The 14,947-nt window shown below is 62.7% G+C and overlaps 1 protein-coding gene and 1 long non-coding RNA gene across 5 annotated transcripts in view; one reads left to right on the plus strand and one right to left on the minus strand.

Annotated features, from left to right (window-relative positions):
* ABR (ABR activator of RhoGEF and GTPase) overlaps positions 1-14,947 on the plus strand; it is a 39,247-nt gene that overhangs the window by 19,504 nt on the left and 4,796 nt on the right. For 3 of the 4 annotated variants that reach the window (XM_051810023.1, XM_051810024.1, XM_051810026.1), the window contains 15 exons: positions 441-548; positions 1,249-1,309; positions 3,547-3,599; positions 3,761-3,901; positions 4,239-4,360; positions 4,477-4,642; positions 4,756-4,878; positions 4,952-5,027; positions 5,178-5,282; positions 5,695-5,769; positions 5,895-5,992; positions 6,105-6,236; positions 13,869-13,928; positions 14,024-14,133; positions 14,416-14,555. In XM_051810023.1, coding sequence (XP_051665983.1) covers positions 441-548; positions 1,249-1,309; positions 3,547-3,599; positions 3,761-3,901; positions 4,239-4,360; positions 4,477-4,642; positions 4,756-4,878; positions 4,952-5,027; positions 5,178-5,282; positions 5,695-5,769; positions 5,895-5,992; positions 6,105-6,236; positions 13,869-13,928; positions 14,024-14,133; positions 14,416-14,555 — 1,570 coding nt within the window. Of the gene's footprint in view, positions 1-440; positions 549-1,248; positions 1,310-3,546; positions 3,600-3,760; positions 3,902-4,238; positions 4,361-4,476; positions 4,643-4,755; positions 4,879-4,951; positions 5,028-5,177; positions 5,283-5,694; positions 5,770-5,894; positions 5,993-6,104; positions 6,237-9,003; positions 9,635-13,868; positions 13,929-14,023; positions 14,134-14,415; positions 14,556-14,947 lie in introns of those variants that run through there. The other variant, XM_051810027.1, reaches the window with a different exon arrangement.
* LOC127481124 (uncharacterized) lies at positions 3-8,978 on the minus strand. The gene is made up of 3 exons (XR_007908110.1): positions 7,199-8,978; positions 770-925; positions 3-110 (listed from the first exon to the last, which is right to left on the minus strand). It is a non-coding gene; the product is annotated as an uncharacterized LOC127481124 (long non-coding RNA).

Here is a 14,947-nt window from a genome sequence, read left to right on the forward strand (position 1 = left end):
GCACCTTCCTCAGGTCTTGCTCCACTTGGAAGAGAAGGAGGGCCGGGTCCTGCTGCTGCTTTGGATGTACAGTGGGAGCATGGGCTGTGCCCATGGGTGCTGTGGCCATGCTGGGGAGAGGAGGAGGAGAGGGTGGGTTGAAGGGCAGTAGAAAGCAGTTGTCGCTTCAGCTTCTACTCTCTAGGCACTTGTTATCTCTCTGTTGGATTTTGGAGCTTTGTGGGGGCACAGGACTGGACAGGAGCCCCACCGTCCTGCCCTGGGCAAGAGCTTTCCCTGCAGAGCCAAATGTGTGGCTGCCCAGATGGCTGTGGTGTGGCAGTGTCCTACCAGGAGGGGACAACTCTGGACAGAGTGCCCTGAGGGGCTGCCAGGCTCCTTGTGCTGCAGGGGGGCTTCAGCATCCTGCTGGGTGCCCTGCTAACCCCTGCTCCTCGCAGGCCAGCCAGCTGGGCGTCTACAAGGCCTTTGTGGATAACTACAAAATCGCCCTGGAGACGGCAGAGAAGTGCAGCCAGAGCAACTACCAGTTCCAGAAGATCTCTGAGGTAAGCTGGGATAGGGCTGTGCCAGTGGGACAAGGGTGTTCCCCAGGGTGTCCCAGGACAGGGCAGAGAATGCTATTCCTGTGGCTGAGCTGACTGCGACTGCCCTGTGGAGATGCTCTCCCTGCCCTGGGGACTCCCAGTGACTGTCCCCAAGGGCTGAGCCATCGGTGGCTCTGCTGGGGGCTTGTGATCTCTGGGCGTTGCAGGAGTTTGTCCCTCACCTTGTGCAAGCTCAGGTTGGGCTCAGCCCTCGCTGTCACCGTGTCAGGGGTGCCAGGGCAGCCTGCACCAGCTCGCCCCATCCAGTGACCGTGGGTGCTGGGCACCTGTGGCTCATCTCCTGTCTCCTGCTGGCTGCAGCTCCGTGCCTGGCTCCCCTATAGAAACAGAGACCTCCGTGGCTGCAACGGCCCCCTGCTCTTTCCAGCCCCTCCACAGCAGAGCTGTTCATCTGGGTGGGATCACCACCACATCATCCCAACTGCTGGGCACAGCCAGAGCTGCTCCCAGCCAGGCAGCATCCTGTACAGCCCACACCTCCACCCAGCACCCACGTGTGGCCCCCAGCGTGGCCAGGCTGGGGCCGGGGAGAAATATCAGGGTGCAGAAAGGGTTGGGGGGACCCCATGATCCTGAGCAATGACCTTACCCCCACCCCCAGCCCCCCGCGGGCTGCACTGATGGCCCTTTCCTTCCCTAGGAGCTGAAGGTGAAGGGCCCCAAGGACTCGAAGGAGAGCCACACGTCCGTCACCATGGAGGGTACGGCGGGCGCGGGGAGGGGGACGCAGCCTTTTGTCCGCCCGCGGGACCGGCGGGGATGAATTACCGAGCAGGAATTACCGAGCAGGAATTACCGAGCAGGAATTACCGAGCAGGAATTACCGAGCGGCTCCCGCGAGCGGAGCCCTTTGTGCGCCCGTGCGCGGAGCCGGCGAGAAGGGCGGAGGGGGTGGGGGGTGTCGCAGCTCTTTAGGATGCTGTGGGCGTGCAGCAGCCCCCCACCCCCTGCCCACCCCTCCTCCCCGCCCGCCGGCCGTGCCCAGAGCCGTGCGGAGGGGCCGGTGCTGTGTCGCAGCCGGGCTGAGCTGCTGCGGGGCGGCAGCGATGGCTGCGCGGAGACGGGGCTGCCATGGAAATCCTCGTCATTGTCCGGCTCTGCTGTAACTGCACCTATGGTGAGGCGAGGGGGACGGCTCCGAACTGGGGGTGCCGCTGGGGAGCGATGCTGCGGGGATGCTGGCCCGGGGCTGGCTGTGCTTGCCCGGGGCGGGGGGGGCTGGAGGCTGCGTCGTGCTCTGCAGCCTGAAGTTGGGAGCGTCTTTGTTCCAGGCTGGATTGAATCATCTTGGCTCCGGCACACGCGGCCACGCGCTCGCCGTGCCCGCCGGGCAGGGGCTCGTGCCGACAGCGGGATAGAGGAGCTTGGATGGGCGGGGGGATCCTGGGCTGGGGGGATCCCCCCTTGCCTGAGCTGTGCCGCGCGGATGGGAATAGGGAGGGGTCCCCATTTCCCTGCCGGAGGGTGTGAGCGTCGTGGGGCTGGAATGTCCGTCTCTCCGTGGCTGGGAGGAGAGGCGCCGGGCACCCCTGCCTGCTGCTGCCCGTGTCTGGGTCCCGGGCTGGCGGGACTGTGTCGGCTCCTCCGCTGAGCCGGGATAGCCCCTCCCAGTGCCCCCAGTGCTCTGAGTGTGCCTGTAGCGATGGCAGCGCGAGGGTCCATCCTACCCCTGGGTGTAGGATGGTGGAAAGGGGGGACGCCTTGCCTGTCCCCCTCTATCCCAGAGCAGGATTCTTGCTGGCTGTTGCAGGGAGTGGGGCTCTGGCTTTGCCCGCTGGCACAGAGTTGTGGGGGATGCAGCCTCTGTTTAGGGTCCAGGCTGGCATTCTCACCTCCTGAGCAGAGACTCCCACTTCACCAGGATGGGGATCCCTCTCTCAGGACTGGGCATCACAAGGCAGCACCCTCTAGTGTAAAGGGGGTGGGAGCCCCCCACAACTCAGCACAGGGTGAGGAGGTGGCAGCTTTTCTTCCTTTCCCACGGCTCGAAACTTGGCCCCTCTTGGCACTGGCAGTTTGGGGAAGTGCTACAAAGTGAAGGGAAAACCCAGAGGCATTGGCCTGTCTGGAACCAGCCTGAGGAAACACACTAGTGGCCAGGCATGGGGAGCAGCACTGTGAGTGGGCTCTGTGCCTTTGCCTGCCCAAAGAGTCAGGGAGGAGAAGGAGGGTCTGGCTGCTTCCAGTGAAACGTGCCTCTGAAGAGCCTCCAGGGCTGGTTTCCTGCTGGGAGGTTGCATGGCAGGAGAAAGGGGGGGTCTGTGCCCCATGTTTGAAGCAGCTCTGCTGCCCTGCCCCAGATGGAGCTTCACCTCCCATGCAGTCATGGGAGGCTGTGGGGAGGGGACTCAGGGCAGTGGCGTTGGGATGGTGCTTTGGCCCAGGCATTCTCTGTAGGTGGGGGTTTTGCTGCTGCTGAAGCAGCCTGGGTTCCCCTGGCACCCAGGGGTGGCTGGGGTGGTGGGTACAGGGTGTCCCATGGGGTGGCAGAGCGGGCAGAGCAGGGATAGGACCCACTGCTGAGCCAAAAGGGAAACTGAAAAAGCTGCTGTGGGTGACGAGCAGCTCTTCTGCTCCACAGCCACCACCGGTGTTGGTGCACCACGCACGGGGGGTCCTTTGCCATGGTGGGGTGGGGGATGTGCTGACACAGTTGTGGTGGGACATCCCATCCAGCAGTCAGGGTGGAGTGGTGTCACCGTGGCTGTGACCACCACTACAGCCTGGCCGTAGTTCCCCATGCCCCCAATGCAGCAGGGAGCAGGGCTGTGGCACTGGTGGCTCACCACTGCCCCGGCAGTGACATGATGGTCCAGCTGCTGCTGGCTCTCTGCAGAACGGATCCCAGATGCTCACCCAGGGCTCTGTGCAGACCAGGGTGGGAGAGGGGCCAGGGCTCCGGGAGGGGTGGCTGTTGACACCTTCTCTCTCCCCTCAGCGCTGCTGTATAAACCCATCGACCGGGTGACGCGGAGCACCCTCGTCCTGCACGTGAGTGTGACACCAGTCCTGGGGTAGGGGTGTGACACCAGTCCTGGGGTGGGAGACTCTGTCTCTGTTGCTCCAGGGGACCTGCAGCCATGGGGAGTGCTGATGGGGGTTCGCCAGGGTGGGTGCTCTCCAGCTGCTCACCTGTGCCTGTCCCCTTCCAGGACCTCCTCAAGCACACCCCAGCCGACCACCCTGACTACCCACTGCTCCAGGACGCCCTCCGCATCTCGCAGAACTTCCTGTCCAGCATCAATGAGGACATCGATCCCCGGAGGACAGCGGTCACCACCCCCAAGGGCGAGGTGAGCCAGTGGGGTGGGCAGTGGCAGGGCACAGGGTGAGGGCTGAGCCCTCTGCCAGCCCCTGGCTGGTGTCTCCACTCTGAGGAGCTCCATGGTGCTTGGCCAGGAGATGGAGGGGTTCCTCTAAACCCCCAGAGCAGTTCTGGGTACAATGTTAGGGCTCTGCCTGGTCCTTGCTGCTTGCTGGCGCCCTATTGACTCAAAATAGCACCCAGAGGACACGGACCTTCCCATACTCCTGGTGGCTGAGCCACAGAGAGGGACAGGAGCACCCGCTCGCACAGTTGGTTGCCCTTTGCTCCCTGCCCGCTCTCAGAGCAGCCCCACTGCCCCACAGACCCGGCAGCTTGTCAAGGATGGCTTCTTGGTGGAGCTGTCGGAGGGCTCGCGGAAGCTGCGGCACGTCTTCCTCTTCACCGACGTGCTGCTCTGTGCCAAGCTGAAGAAGACGGCGGTGGGGTAAGGAGGGTGCTGGGCACAGGGGGAATGTGTCACAATCCTCTGTCCCCCAGTGGGCTGGAGGATGTGCCAGGGAGGGGGTCAGGCATCAGTCAGTATCCATGCCCTGTCCACAGGAAGCAGCAGCAGTACGACTGCAAGTGGTACGTGCCCCTGGCTGACCTGGTGTTCCCCTCGCCGGAGGAGTCGGAGCACTGCTCGCAGGTCCACGTCATCCCTGACCATGAGCTGGAGGACATGAAGATGAAGATCTCAGCCATCAAGAGCGAGGTGCAGAAGGAGGTGAGAGCAGGGTGTGGGAGCTGCTGCTGGGGTGGGTGCCTTCCTTGGGGTCGGGGATGGGACATGGGGACCAGGGGCACCTGTGAAAGCTCCTCTCTGCTCCCTGTCTGCAGAAAGCCAACAAGGGGCAGAGCCGGGCCATCGAGCGCCTCAAGAAGAAGATGTTTGAAAACGAATTCTGGCTGCTCCTCAACTCGCCCGCCATCCCCTTTCGCATCCACAACCGCAACGGGAAGGTGAGGAGGGTGGGCTGGGGGCCGTGCTCAGCCCTACCTGCACACAGACTGACACATCCCCCCTCTCTTACAGAGCTACCTCTTCCTGCTGTCCTCCGACTATGAGCGGTCCGAGTGGAGGGAGGCCATCCAGAAACTGCAGAAAAAGGGTAAATTTGGGGCTGCTGAGGCCCTCATGGTGTTCCTGGCTCCACCAGGGGCCACAGGGAGGTCCCACAGGATCCCAGCCTGCTGCTTGCCAGTTCCCATGGCCAACGCTGGCTGCATCCCTCTGAAGCTCCTCTCCTGTCCTCTCACAGACCTCCAGGCCTTTGTCCTGAGCTCAGTGGAGCTCCAGGTGCTCACAGGATCCTGCTTCAAGCTACGCACTGTCCACAACATCCCGGTCACCAGCAACAAGGATGGTGAGTATCCACTGGGTCCTGCTGGGGACCGTGGTGTGCAGGGGACAGCTTCCCACCAGGTGGCACTGCTGGAGCAGCGTCGGGTTCCCAGGCAGAGCCATCCCAGCTGCAGAACGAGGCTGCTTTTGGAGTCTCTCCAGAACCCCAGTGGGCTGGGCAGAACCAGAGTGTCCCCAGGGTGAGACCCAGCCAGCACTACTGGGGACCTCCCCCAGGGCTGTCCAGCAGTAGGAGAGCTTGGGATGTCAGCAGGGAATACAGAACTTAGGGACAGCCCTCAAGGGGGTTGGGGACATTTGGATGTCACTGCAGGTACCCAGTACTTCCTGTGGCCAAGGCTGCCTTGGGGACAGCCCTGGGGCACAAGAGGTGTCAGCCGAGCCCTGACACAGCCTCTGCTCTCCCATCATAGATGATGAGTCCCCCGGGCTCTACGGGTTCCTGCACGTCATTGTCCACTCTGCCAAGGGCTTCAAGCAGTCTGCCAGTAAGTGTGGGTGCCCCCCCTGCTCCGAGGGGCCAGTGTGATCGGAAGAGTTGGGGTCCAGCATGTGGTCCCCGGGGAGCTGGTGGGGATGTTCCTCAGGTGCTGAGCAGTGTCTGCTCCCCCAGACCTTTACTGCACGCTGGAGGTGGACTCCTTCGGCTACTTCGTCAGCAAAGCCAAGACCAGGGTTTTCCGGGACACCACGGAGCCGCAGTGGAACGAGGTGAGGGAGGGTGGGATGCAGGCAGGGGATTGCACTCCCCGTTTCCCTTCAACCCCAGTTTTGGAGCTGCTCTGGGGTGCTGGGGTTGAGCCACCCTCACTCTGCACCCCAGGAGTTCGAGATCGAGCTGGAGGGCTCCCAGTCCCTGCGCATCCTCTGCTACGAGAAGTGCTACGACAAGACCAAACTCAACAAGGACAACAATGAAATCGTGGACAAGATCATGGGCAAAGGGCAGATCCAGGTATGTGCTGGGGCTTTTGGGGCATTTTCTTACCCAGCAGTGAACCTCTTGAGGCCAGAGCTGGGAAGGCTGCTCTGGAGTTATGCCTGGGATGAGTTATGCCTGGCAGCATGGACAGGCAACTCTGCTTTTGGGAACGGGGTACAGGGATTGTGGGATTGAAGGCAGTGAGGTTGGTGGGCATCAGGGATGTGGATGATGGTCCTGGGGCACAGTGGCTGCAGGAGGAGGTTGAACAAAATGAGGAGTCCTGCAGAGGTGGCAAAGCCAGACCTGCCCCCCAAGATGTGCATCCAGTCCCAGCTGGGCTCAAGTGTTTCCATTCCACTGCCTCCTGTGCTGTGGGCCTGGGGGGCTGTGGAGAGGGGGTTGGCAGCTGCCCCAGAGAGAGCTTTGAGCGTGCAGCCCCCCATCCCTCCCCTGTCCCCCTCTGCCACCATCTGCCTTCCCTGTGCCTCCATCAGCTGCTGTTATAGCAACGGGGGTTTCCAGGGCAACGACTGAGCTGCTTCTGATTGGTGGTTGCCAGGCAGGGAAGGATGGAGGCCTGGGCTGCCCTGAGATGCTCCCAGGTGAGCAGGTCTGGGAGGATGGAGTGAGGGCCAGGCAGCCCCCAGAGCCCTCATTCCCCCAGCACCCACCTTGGCCAGGCTGCAGGGACGCTCAGGGCAGCAGAGGATGGTTTGAGATGGGGGTGCCCCTGTGTTTTCCTGGTGGGGACCACCAGGCTGGCTGCCTTCCCAGCTATGCTGGGGACAGTGTCAAGCTTGGGACACAGCCCTCAACCCCAGGCCACTTCAAAGGGCCCAGTGTGGCTGCCTGCTCCGTGGGAAAGCAACTGAGGGCAGGTCCCAGGGGAGTGGGGAGCAGCATGGAAACTCTGCTGGGAAGGGGATGCTGTGGGGGACAGCACCAGCAGGGTGGGAGATGGGGGCTTGGCTTCACCAGTGGCTTGTTCTTACCTGAAATCACCCATCTGTTGCCCTCCCTCTGGGAAACAAGTGGTGTGGGGGTGGCACTGGGCCAAGCAGGAGGGCCGGGGCAGGGAAGGGGCTCGATGTCCCGCGGGGATCAGTCCAGCTGTGCTCTCGGAAATAGCCTGGATCAACAAACATGAGTCATGCTGGGAGATGCGGGGGTCGGGACAGGGACAGCACAGCTCGTACCCGCTGTGCAGAAGTCGTGGGGGAAGGAAGGGAGAGAGAGAAGGCCCTGGGGCTGCTTATCCCGAGGAGGGCCTGGCTAGATGGAGCAGTCTCAGGGTTGGGGCTGTCCTGCTGTCACCCAGAGCCTCAGCTTGGTCTCTGCCTCAGGGGTGGAGTGGGTGGCAGGGCAGGACAGCTACGAGCAGAATGGGCAGCACTACTCGTGGGTCCGTGGGCTGTGGCCAAGCCCCAGTGCTGCCCCCCTGCCCTCTCCCTGAGCTGTTCAGGCAGAGGTGCTGCCCTGGGTGGTCCTTACCCTGTCTGGTCTCTGGGCTCATCATGAGCTGCTGCTGGTTCCAGATACCAGCACTGGCATCTGGAGCTTGGCAAAGGTCCGAGGTGTTTTGGGGGCTGCCAGGATGGCTGCACCCCCCCAGCAGCCAGCCCTGTGCCCACTGCCCAGCTCTAATCTGGCCACGCAGGCACATGGGTTGGTCACAAAAGCAGCTTATCAGCACCATGGACTGGTGGGAGTGGGTCATGTGTGAGGGAGTTGCTGCAGCCCCTCTGTGTGGGCAGTGGGGGCCTCCCAAGGCTGCAGAGATGCCATGGGTGGGAGTCACGTCCTGCCAGCACAGAGGACATGGCTGGGTCCATGGAGTGGCTGGGGTTGGCACCAACCTCCTCTCAAGCATCCTGGCGATGAGCCCTTAGGGGTCTGCAGTGTGGTGAGCCTTGGACCCCTACCCTGAGCCTTGTCCCTGTTGCTGGTGGAGGGTGGGCACCCCGTGCTGTGCCACTGGCTGTAGGGTGGAAAAGCGTGATGCCTGTTTGGCATTAACCCTGTTTAGTTGTTGTTAACCCCATTTTGTTTGGGGTTTCTAAGGTTGGAACGTGCTGTGGTCGAGGTAGAGCTGCCGTGGGGGGCTTGTGTCCCCTGTGCTGCAGGGCTCAGCCTTGCTCTGAGCTGTCCCAGTTGCTCCCAGCAGCTGGTCTGTGTCTGGTGGGTGCTGGCAGGGGTGTGTGGTGCTGTGGCAGGGTGGCAGACGGATGTTGGGGTGGGCAAAGCAGGCTGTGAGTGCTTGTGCCCATATTGCAGAGGAGAGAGGCTGGGGCGTGTGAGGAGGTGGGCGGTGGGTGCATGAAGGGAGGGCCTCAGGGTGATGGGGCAGCACTTTTCTCAGCCCGTTTGATGCACAGGGGGATGTGGCTGTTGGAGCAGAGTCTGTGTTGTCATGGGCACGGTGCCTGCTGTACCCTCAGGGAATTGCTGCCTGTCCGTCTGTCTGTCGCTGGCGGAGGCTCTGGAGGGGGAGATTTGTGGTGTTGGGGCTCGCCAGACCTGCAGGGATCCACGGGGTGACCCATACGGACTCCTGGGGCTGCTGAGGGATGAACTGGGGGGCAGTGCGAGTGCCCCCCAAGCCTGCACCTCCCCATGTTCCTGCCTATCAGGAGAAGCAGCAGGCAGGGACTCTTCAGGGCTTCCATCCCCCTGCCCGCATCACCCCCTGGCAGTGGGGCTGACAAGGGCCAGGGTACTCTGAGGGGCCATGGTGGGTCCCCACCTATCCCTAGGCCTGACAGGAGACCCCAAAAGTCCCATCCCTGTGCCACTTAGTGGGAGCAGGAGAGCCAGCCTGGCTCCTTCTCGGAGCCGGGAATGCTGCAGCCACCAGCGGCGATGCCTCCGGGGCCGCGACTGCCGCTGGCGCTGCGAAGCGGATAACAGGGAAGGGATAACAGCGGATAACGACGGATGACGGCGGCGGGGAGCCCAGTCAGCCCCCCCAGCCTTCCCGAGCGGCGGCGGGCGGCAGGGCGAGAGTTAAACGCGTGGGGGCCGCCGGGGGGGGGGCTGCCTTTGAGTCACTTCCTCGCAGGGGGAGGGAGGCTTTTGGGGCTGCCGAGCTGCCTCGACAGCCTGGCTCACACCCTGAAGATGAGCCCTGCCCGCTCGCCTCCCCGCCGCCCCAGCCGGGCTCCCCTCGCCGGCCCCCGCTGACCTCCCCCCGCAGCAGAAAGGATGCGGGCGCTCTCCTAACCCAGCCCCGGGCACCTTTCCCGACCACGCTCGTCTCGCCTGCCCGGAGCCGAATCGCGATGACGGAGGTGCTGGTGCAGCCGGAGGGCAGCCCCGGCCCCGTGGGCGAGCAGCCGGAGCGCGGCGTGGAGGAGCCCGAGGGGAAGCGACCCCCCAACACGGGCGCCCGCCTCTGGGGCAGAGTGCGCAGCAAACTGCTCCGGCAGAAGGTGCTTCTCGGGGGGAAAGGGGGGAATGGCTGGAGGAGACCGCGGTGGGCTCTGGGTGGGCTCTGGGTGTCGCTGGGCTCTGCTGTGCATGGGTTTTTGGTGGGCAGTTTTGTGGGGTGAGGGGCTCTGCCATGGGGGGCTTGTGGGGAGAGCGAGTGCTGTGAGGTCCGTGCACAGAGCTGTTTGGGTGCTTTGGGAGCTCTTAGATGCAGTTGGCAGCCTGTGAGGTGCTTGTTTTCTTCCTTCCCTGTCCCTCTGTGTGCTGGGGAGCTGGGAGGGCTGAGCTGTTTACACAGAGGGGTCCTGCAGAGGACGGGCAGGGAGTCCCACTGCTCAGCCCCGGGGCTTGCCCAGGAGGTAGAGATGTTTGTGGGCTGACCAGGGGTAGGCTCCTGGGGTGCTACAGCAGCCGGTGCCTGTGTATCCCCTCTTCCTTGATCTGCAAACCCTCCTCCCTGGTCCATCCAGGCTTCCCTCAGCTCGCAGCTGTGTCGCAGCCACATCAGCCAGTGCTGCCCGTCTTTGTGGGAGGACAGGGGTGGGCAGGGGAGGGGGACAGCACCCTCACAGGCCGTCCCAAAAGCCCCATGGGAACCCCTGGGGATTTCCCTGCGTGGGGTCCCCCTGTGCAGGGAGATGCTGGCCCGGGTCTCAGCTGTGACCACGGGCAGGAGCTGCCTGGGCCCGTGGGGGTTCGGTTTGGCAGCGGCGGGGCCGCCTGTGACGCAGCGGCATTAACCTCGATTCTGTGCCGCTGCTCCGCAGAGGGATTAAGGGGCAGCGAGGGCTGTGTGGGGAGGCTGCCTGGGGGCTGCCGCCGGCTGTTGCTGGGTCAAAACAAGAAGGGGTTTAGTTTCTCAACCCCACACATCCCCATTGTGGCCGTCAGCTTCCCTGCTGGCTGCTGCCCGGGAGCGCTGGGGCTGCAGAGCAGGATGTGACCCCGGCGCTGTCCTGATGTGCCGCGGGCGCTGCTGCTTCTCAGGTCGCTCTCAGATGGGGTTGTGAATCGCTGCTTTTTGGGGGGCTGTGCTTTGCCACTGGCAACCTTTGCTGGTGGGGGGGCTGCTCTGCCCCACAGCACCGGTCGGCTCAGAAACTGTCTGTTCCCTGAGGAGGGAGCTGCTGGCCTGGAGGTCTGGTGGGGAACTGCTTGCTGGAGCCAGGGCGTCCCTGGGTGTTCATGGATGGAGCGCTGATGGGAAGCTGTAGCAGCTCCTCTGGGATCCTGCTCCCCAGGGCTGTGGCAGAGATGACCTGGCTCACTGAGTCACCAGTTTGCTTCCGATTGCTTCACCCCAGGCTGACAGTTGGGTGACCTCATGGGCGTGAGGTGTGAGGAAGGGACATGCCCAGCCTGGCAGCCCCTGCCCTGCTGCAGCAGCCTGGCACTTGGGGCCCTGGAGAAGCCACCATGAGGGCTTGGAGCCCTCCCAGTTCCTTACCTGGGAGCTCTGGGGACCCAGCACTGCCTGTGTCTGTCTTGGCTGCCACTGCCCATGTAGGAACTGTATCCACAGTGCCACAGCCTGGAGGTGTCTTGAGGACAGAATTCCAAGGTGTGGCCTCATCCCCTCAAGTCCAGAGTCACCCCATGCACAACACAAGCAGCAGGCAATGGGGTCAGCACCAGCAGGACCGTGGGTCCCTCTGCCACTGGAACCTCCCCAGGACACACCAAGTGCTGCTGGGCTGCTGGGATGTTCATCACCTGCCATGCTGCCACCTGTTCCTCCTCAACCTGGGGCCTTGTCCTACAGGCAAACACCTTTGGATAATTTGGGAAACCAGAATGATAGCATATCCTTGTGCCAGGAGCAAGGGTTGTTTCACCTCACCATGGATGAGAGCAGCACTGCAGTGGATGCTGGCTTGGCACAGATACCACCACAGCTGAGAGTGCCTGAGATGCAGGAGGGAGTGGCCTGAGAGGTGCTGGTGAGCTGGCTGAGGTGTTTCCCCAAGCACAGGCTGGTGTTTGAAGCCATCTGACCCGCCCTAGAGGAGCTGACACCTCATCCTGCACAGCGCTGGCACGGAGGCTGCTCCCCAGGGTTCCCAGCCCAGCAGTTCCCCACTGACCTGGGATGTCCCTGCATCATGCTGGAGCAAGGCAGCTCCCTTTGGAGGAGAAGGAGATGGTGGTGGTAGCTGAGATGGGGTGTTTGCCAGCACTGTGTGGGCAGGAGCTGCCTCTGGCTCTGTGGGTGGATGCTCCCATCCATCCTCCCACGCCTGGAGACGAAGCATTGGACGTGGCTTTGCTTCCCTTGGGGTTTGGGCAGCGTGGTGGGCTGCCTGCTGTGCGGAGTGCAGGGGGGAAAGGTTAGAGGAGCACCAGGGCCAGGCCACAAACGGTGCCTCAGGGGTGCTCAGGGGCCTACCCCAGCTGCAAGGGAGCTTGGGCTGGTGGGGCCAACAGAAGTAGCCCAAATTTGGGCCATGCTGGCCGCTGCGGGGAGCTGGATGGGGATGATTCTGCCCGTCCAGGGGGAAGGGGCTGCAGGGAGGTGACGTGCTCAGGGTAAGGTCTGCGGCACTGGCAGCAGTCAACCTGGCTTTTATTAAAGCTTTCTCCAGAGCCCTGCTAAAGCCCTTCCAGATGTGAGCTGCCAGGGCCATTGGGGCTGGAGGGACCTGGGGCATGGGAATGGGGAAGGCGTGTGTGGTGGTTGCAGTTAAAATCGTGTTGTAGAGCAGGGAGGCCCACGGCTCCTGACATGGTTGGGGGGCAAAGGGGCTTCGCTTCCGCTGCCATGAGCAGGATGAGAATGTGTGGGGAGAAGGGATGAAAGGCCCTGGGACAGGTGGTGTTGGGTTGGTGTTGGCTGTGGTGGGTGCAGGGGGATCCGGTGCTGCGGCTGTGCACAGAGGATCTGGAGCAGAAGGGCTGGAGCTGGCAGTGGTCTGGCTGCAGTCTCGTGATCCTGGTGTCCAGACCTGCTGCTGGGTCCCATGGGAGCCCAGGGCAGCTGCAGCCTTCCTCCTCCTCCTTCCACTCCCCCCTCTGCCGTTCCCAGCAGCCGCAGGGCTGGCACAGAGGAAGCAGCTTGGCACTCACTGGGCTCTTCCATGTGCCGGGCTGGGCTTCCATGACCAGAGAGGGCTCTGTGTCAGGAGCCATTCCTGGGCCATGCTGGGGACAGCAGCATTTCTGCCTTGCTGGAGACGACAGTGTTTCCTGTGGCACTGTGGTCACTGAGGAGCTGCTCGAGCTCACCACGACACGGGACTGGACATGGGACGATGCCACTGTGCTGGGTCTGTGCTGAGAGCCAGGGCAGCTTGAGCCTGTCCTTGGGACCGTGGGGTCTTGGTGTGCCAGAAGGGACATGAGTGACCCCAGAGTCCCCCCATCATGACATGCAGTGACTTCATGGGCAGGGGAACAGCAGCTCTGTGGCTGCAGCAGCAGCTCTGGACATCTTTGCGCTTGCCCGGAGCATCTCCTGACCCAGCAGCTGTGGGAAACTCCTGTGTCCTTGCAGAGTGACCTCATGTGCTTGGTGTGAGTGTCTCCTGGCAGCTGTGTGCCCCCAGCCCTGGGAGCCCCCGCCAGCTCCTACATCCCATCCCCTTCCCCAAGGGGACATTAGTGCCGGGCTCTGCCCTGCTGCCCGCCCTGTGCATTACAGGGATCGATGGGGCCGGGTCGATACCACCAGCTGGGGACCAAAAAGCCCCAAAAGGCAGCTGTACCCGTCTCTGCCCAGCCCTGGGGCCTGGAACCCACCATAGCACGTGCTGGGGCCTTGGGAATGCCGGCACCTCTTCGCAGCAGCCGGGTGCCGGGGCAGCGTCACCGAGTCCCCCGCTAGCCCCAAAGCCAGAAATAGCGGAGCCTGTCATTCCCAGGGGTTATAAATAGCCTTGGCTATGGGGAGATGTTGTTTTTCTGCATGGAAAACGCTGCCCTAGTTCTGTTTCATCTGTTTCTGCCGCTAGAAATAGTCCTAATTTCTTGGAAATTTCTTGCTGCTCGGGTGTGTGTTAAAGCACTGCCTCGCAGGGGCTCCAGGGAGAGCAGGATGGGGAGGCTGAGCCCACCTGGCTTCAGGGCTTGGCCAGAGGGACCCCAGAGGGGAATCTCTCCATCCTCTTGTCATGAGCAGCATGTTGCCCAGGAAGAGCATGTCCTTTGCCCTACACCATCTGTGGATCAAGGGTGTTTGGAGACACAAGGCTGGCATGGGGCTGTGTCCCCGTGGAGCTCACACACCATCTCTCCCTGCAGCTGGACCCTCAGGCCGTGCAGACGAAAAACTGGCACATGGATGTGATTGAGATGAATGGGGTAAGTGGGGCTGGGGGACCCAAGCCCCTCTCTGGGATTGCAGCCCCTTCCCCGTGCCTTCATGCCAGCCAGGACTCACCCTCTGTCTCCCACAGATCAAGGTGGAGTTCTCCATGAAGTTCACAAGCAGGGACATGAGCCTGAAGAGGACCCCATCCAAAAAGCAGACCGGTGTCTTCGGGGTCAAAATCAGCGTCGTGACAAAGTAAATGCAGGGCTGGGTGGGCTGATGTGCTTTGGTCCCTGTGGGTTTGGGGTTGCACCAGGTCCCCTTGCTCCATCCTTGCACCCTGTTGTCCCCTTGCTCCTACCAACACCGGGGAGCTCAGCTTTTGCTCTCTGCTGGGGACTTGCCCATTCCCTTCACCACCCCCATCCTTCCCGCCCAGCAGGCCCATCCTGCCCCTGGCCCAGGGTTTGCAGGGCTGGGCCGATCGCTGTGGGGTCCCCTGGGAATCTTTGCTCACGGATCTGCTTCCCGAGCCAGGCGCGAGCGCTCCAAGGTGCCTTACATCGTGCGCCAGTGCATCGAGGAGGTGGAGAAGAGGGGCATCGAGGAGGTCGGCATCTACAGGATCTCTGGTGTTGCCACTGACATCCAGGCCTTGAAAGCTGTCTTTGATGCAAGTGAGTGTCCTGGGGGAACATCTGCCCTTTGTGCCCTGTTCCCGTGGGAGGGTTCACAGGCACCGAGACCCCCCTGCCCTGCAAGCTCAGGGTCTGGTTATCACACTGCACGTGTGCAAAATGTGCTGCTGGGCCCGGGGAGGGGCTGGGCATGAGGAGGAGGGTGTTGCTGGGAAAGCAAAAACCCAGAGATCCCAGCCCTTGTTTGTGCCTCGATGCCTCCGAGCTGCTGCCGCTCCTGGCTGGCTCCTGGGAGACACTGACTCAGGGAAATGTTGCACATGGACTTGCAAATTGTTCCGCGTCCTGTTGCCCAGCCAGGCGGGAATCACTCGGGTTTTTCCCAGCCTCAGCCTGGCTAAAGGGGCTGTGAACCCAGCAGTGCTATCCCT

The sequence above is a fragment of the Manacus candei genome, unplaced genomic scaffold (genome assembly GCF_025592945.1).
Source record: "Manacus candei isolate 608988 ecotype Guabito, Panama unplaced genomic scaffold, ASM2559294v1 h1tg000076l, whole genome shotgun sequence".
Lineage (NCBI taxonomy): Eukaryota > Metazoa > Chordata > Aves > Passeriformes > Pipridae > Manacus > Manacus candei.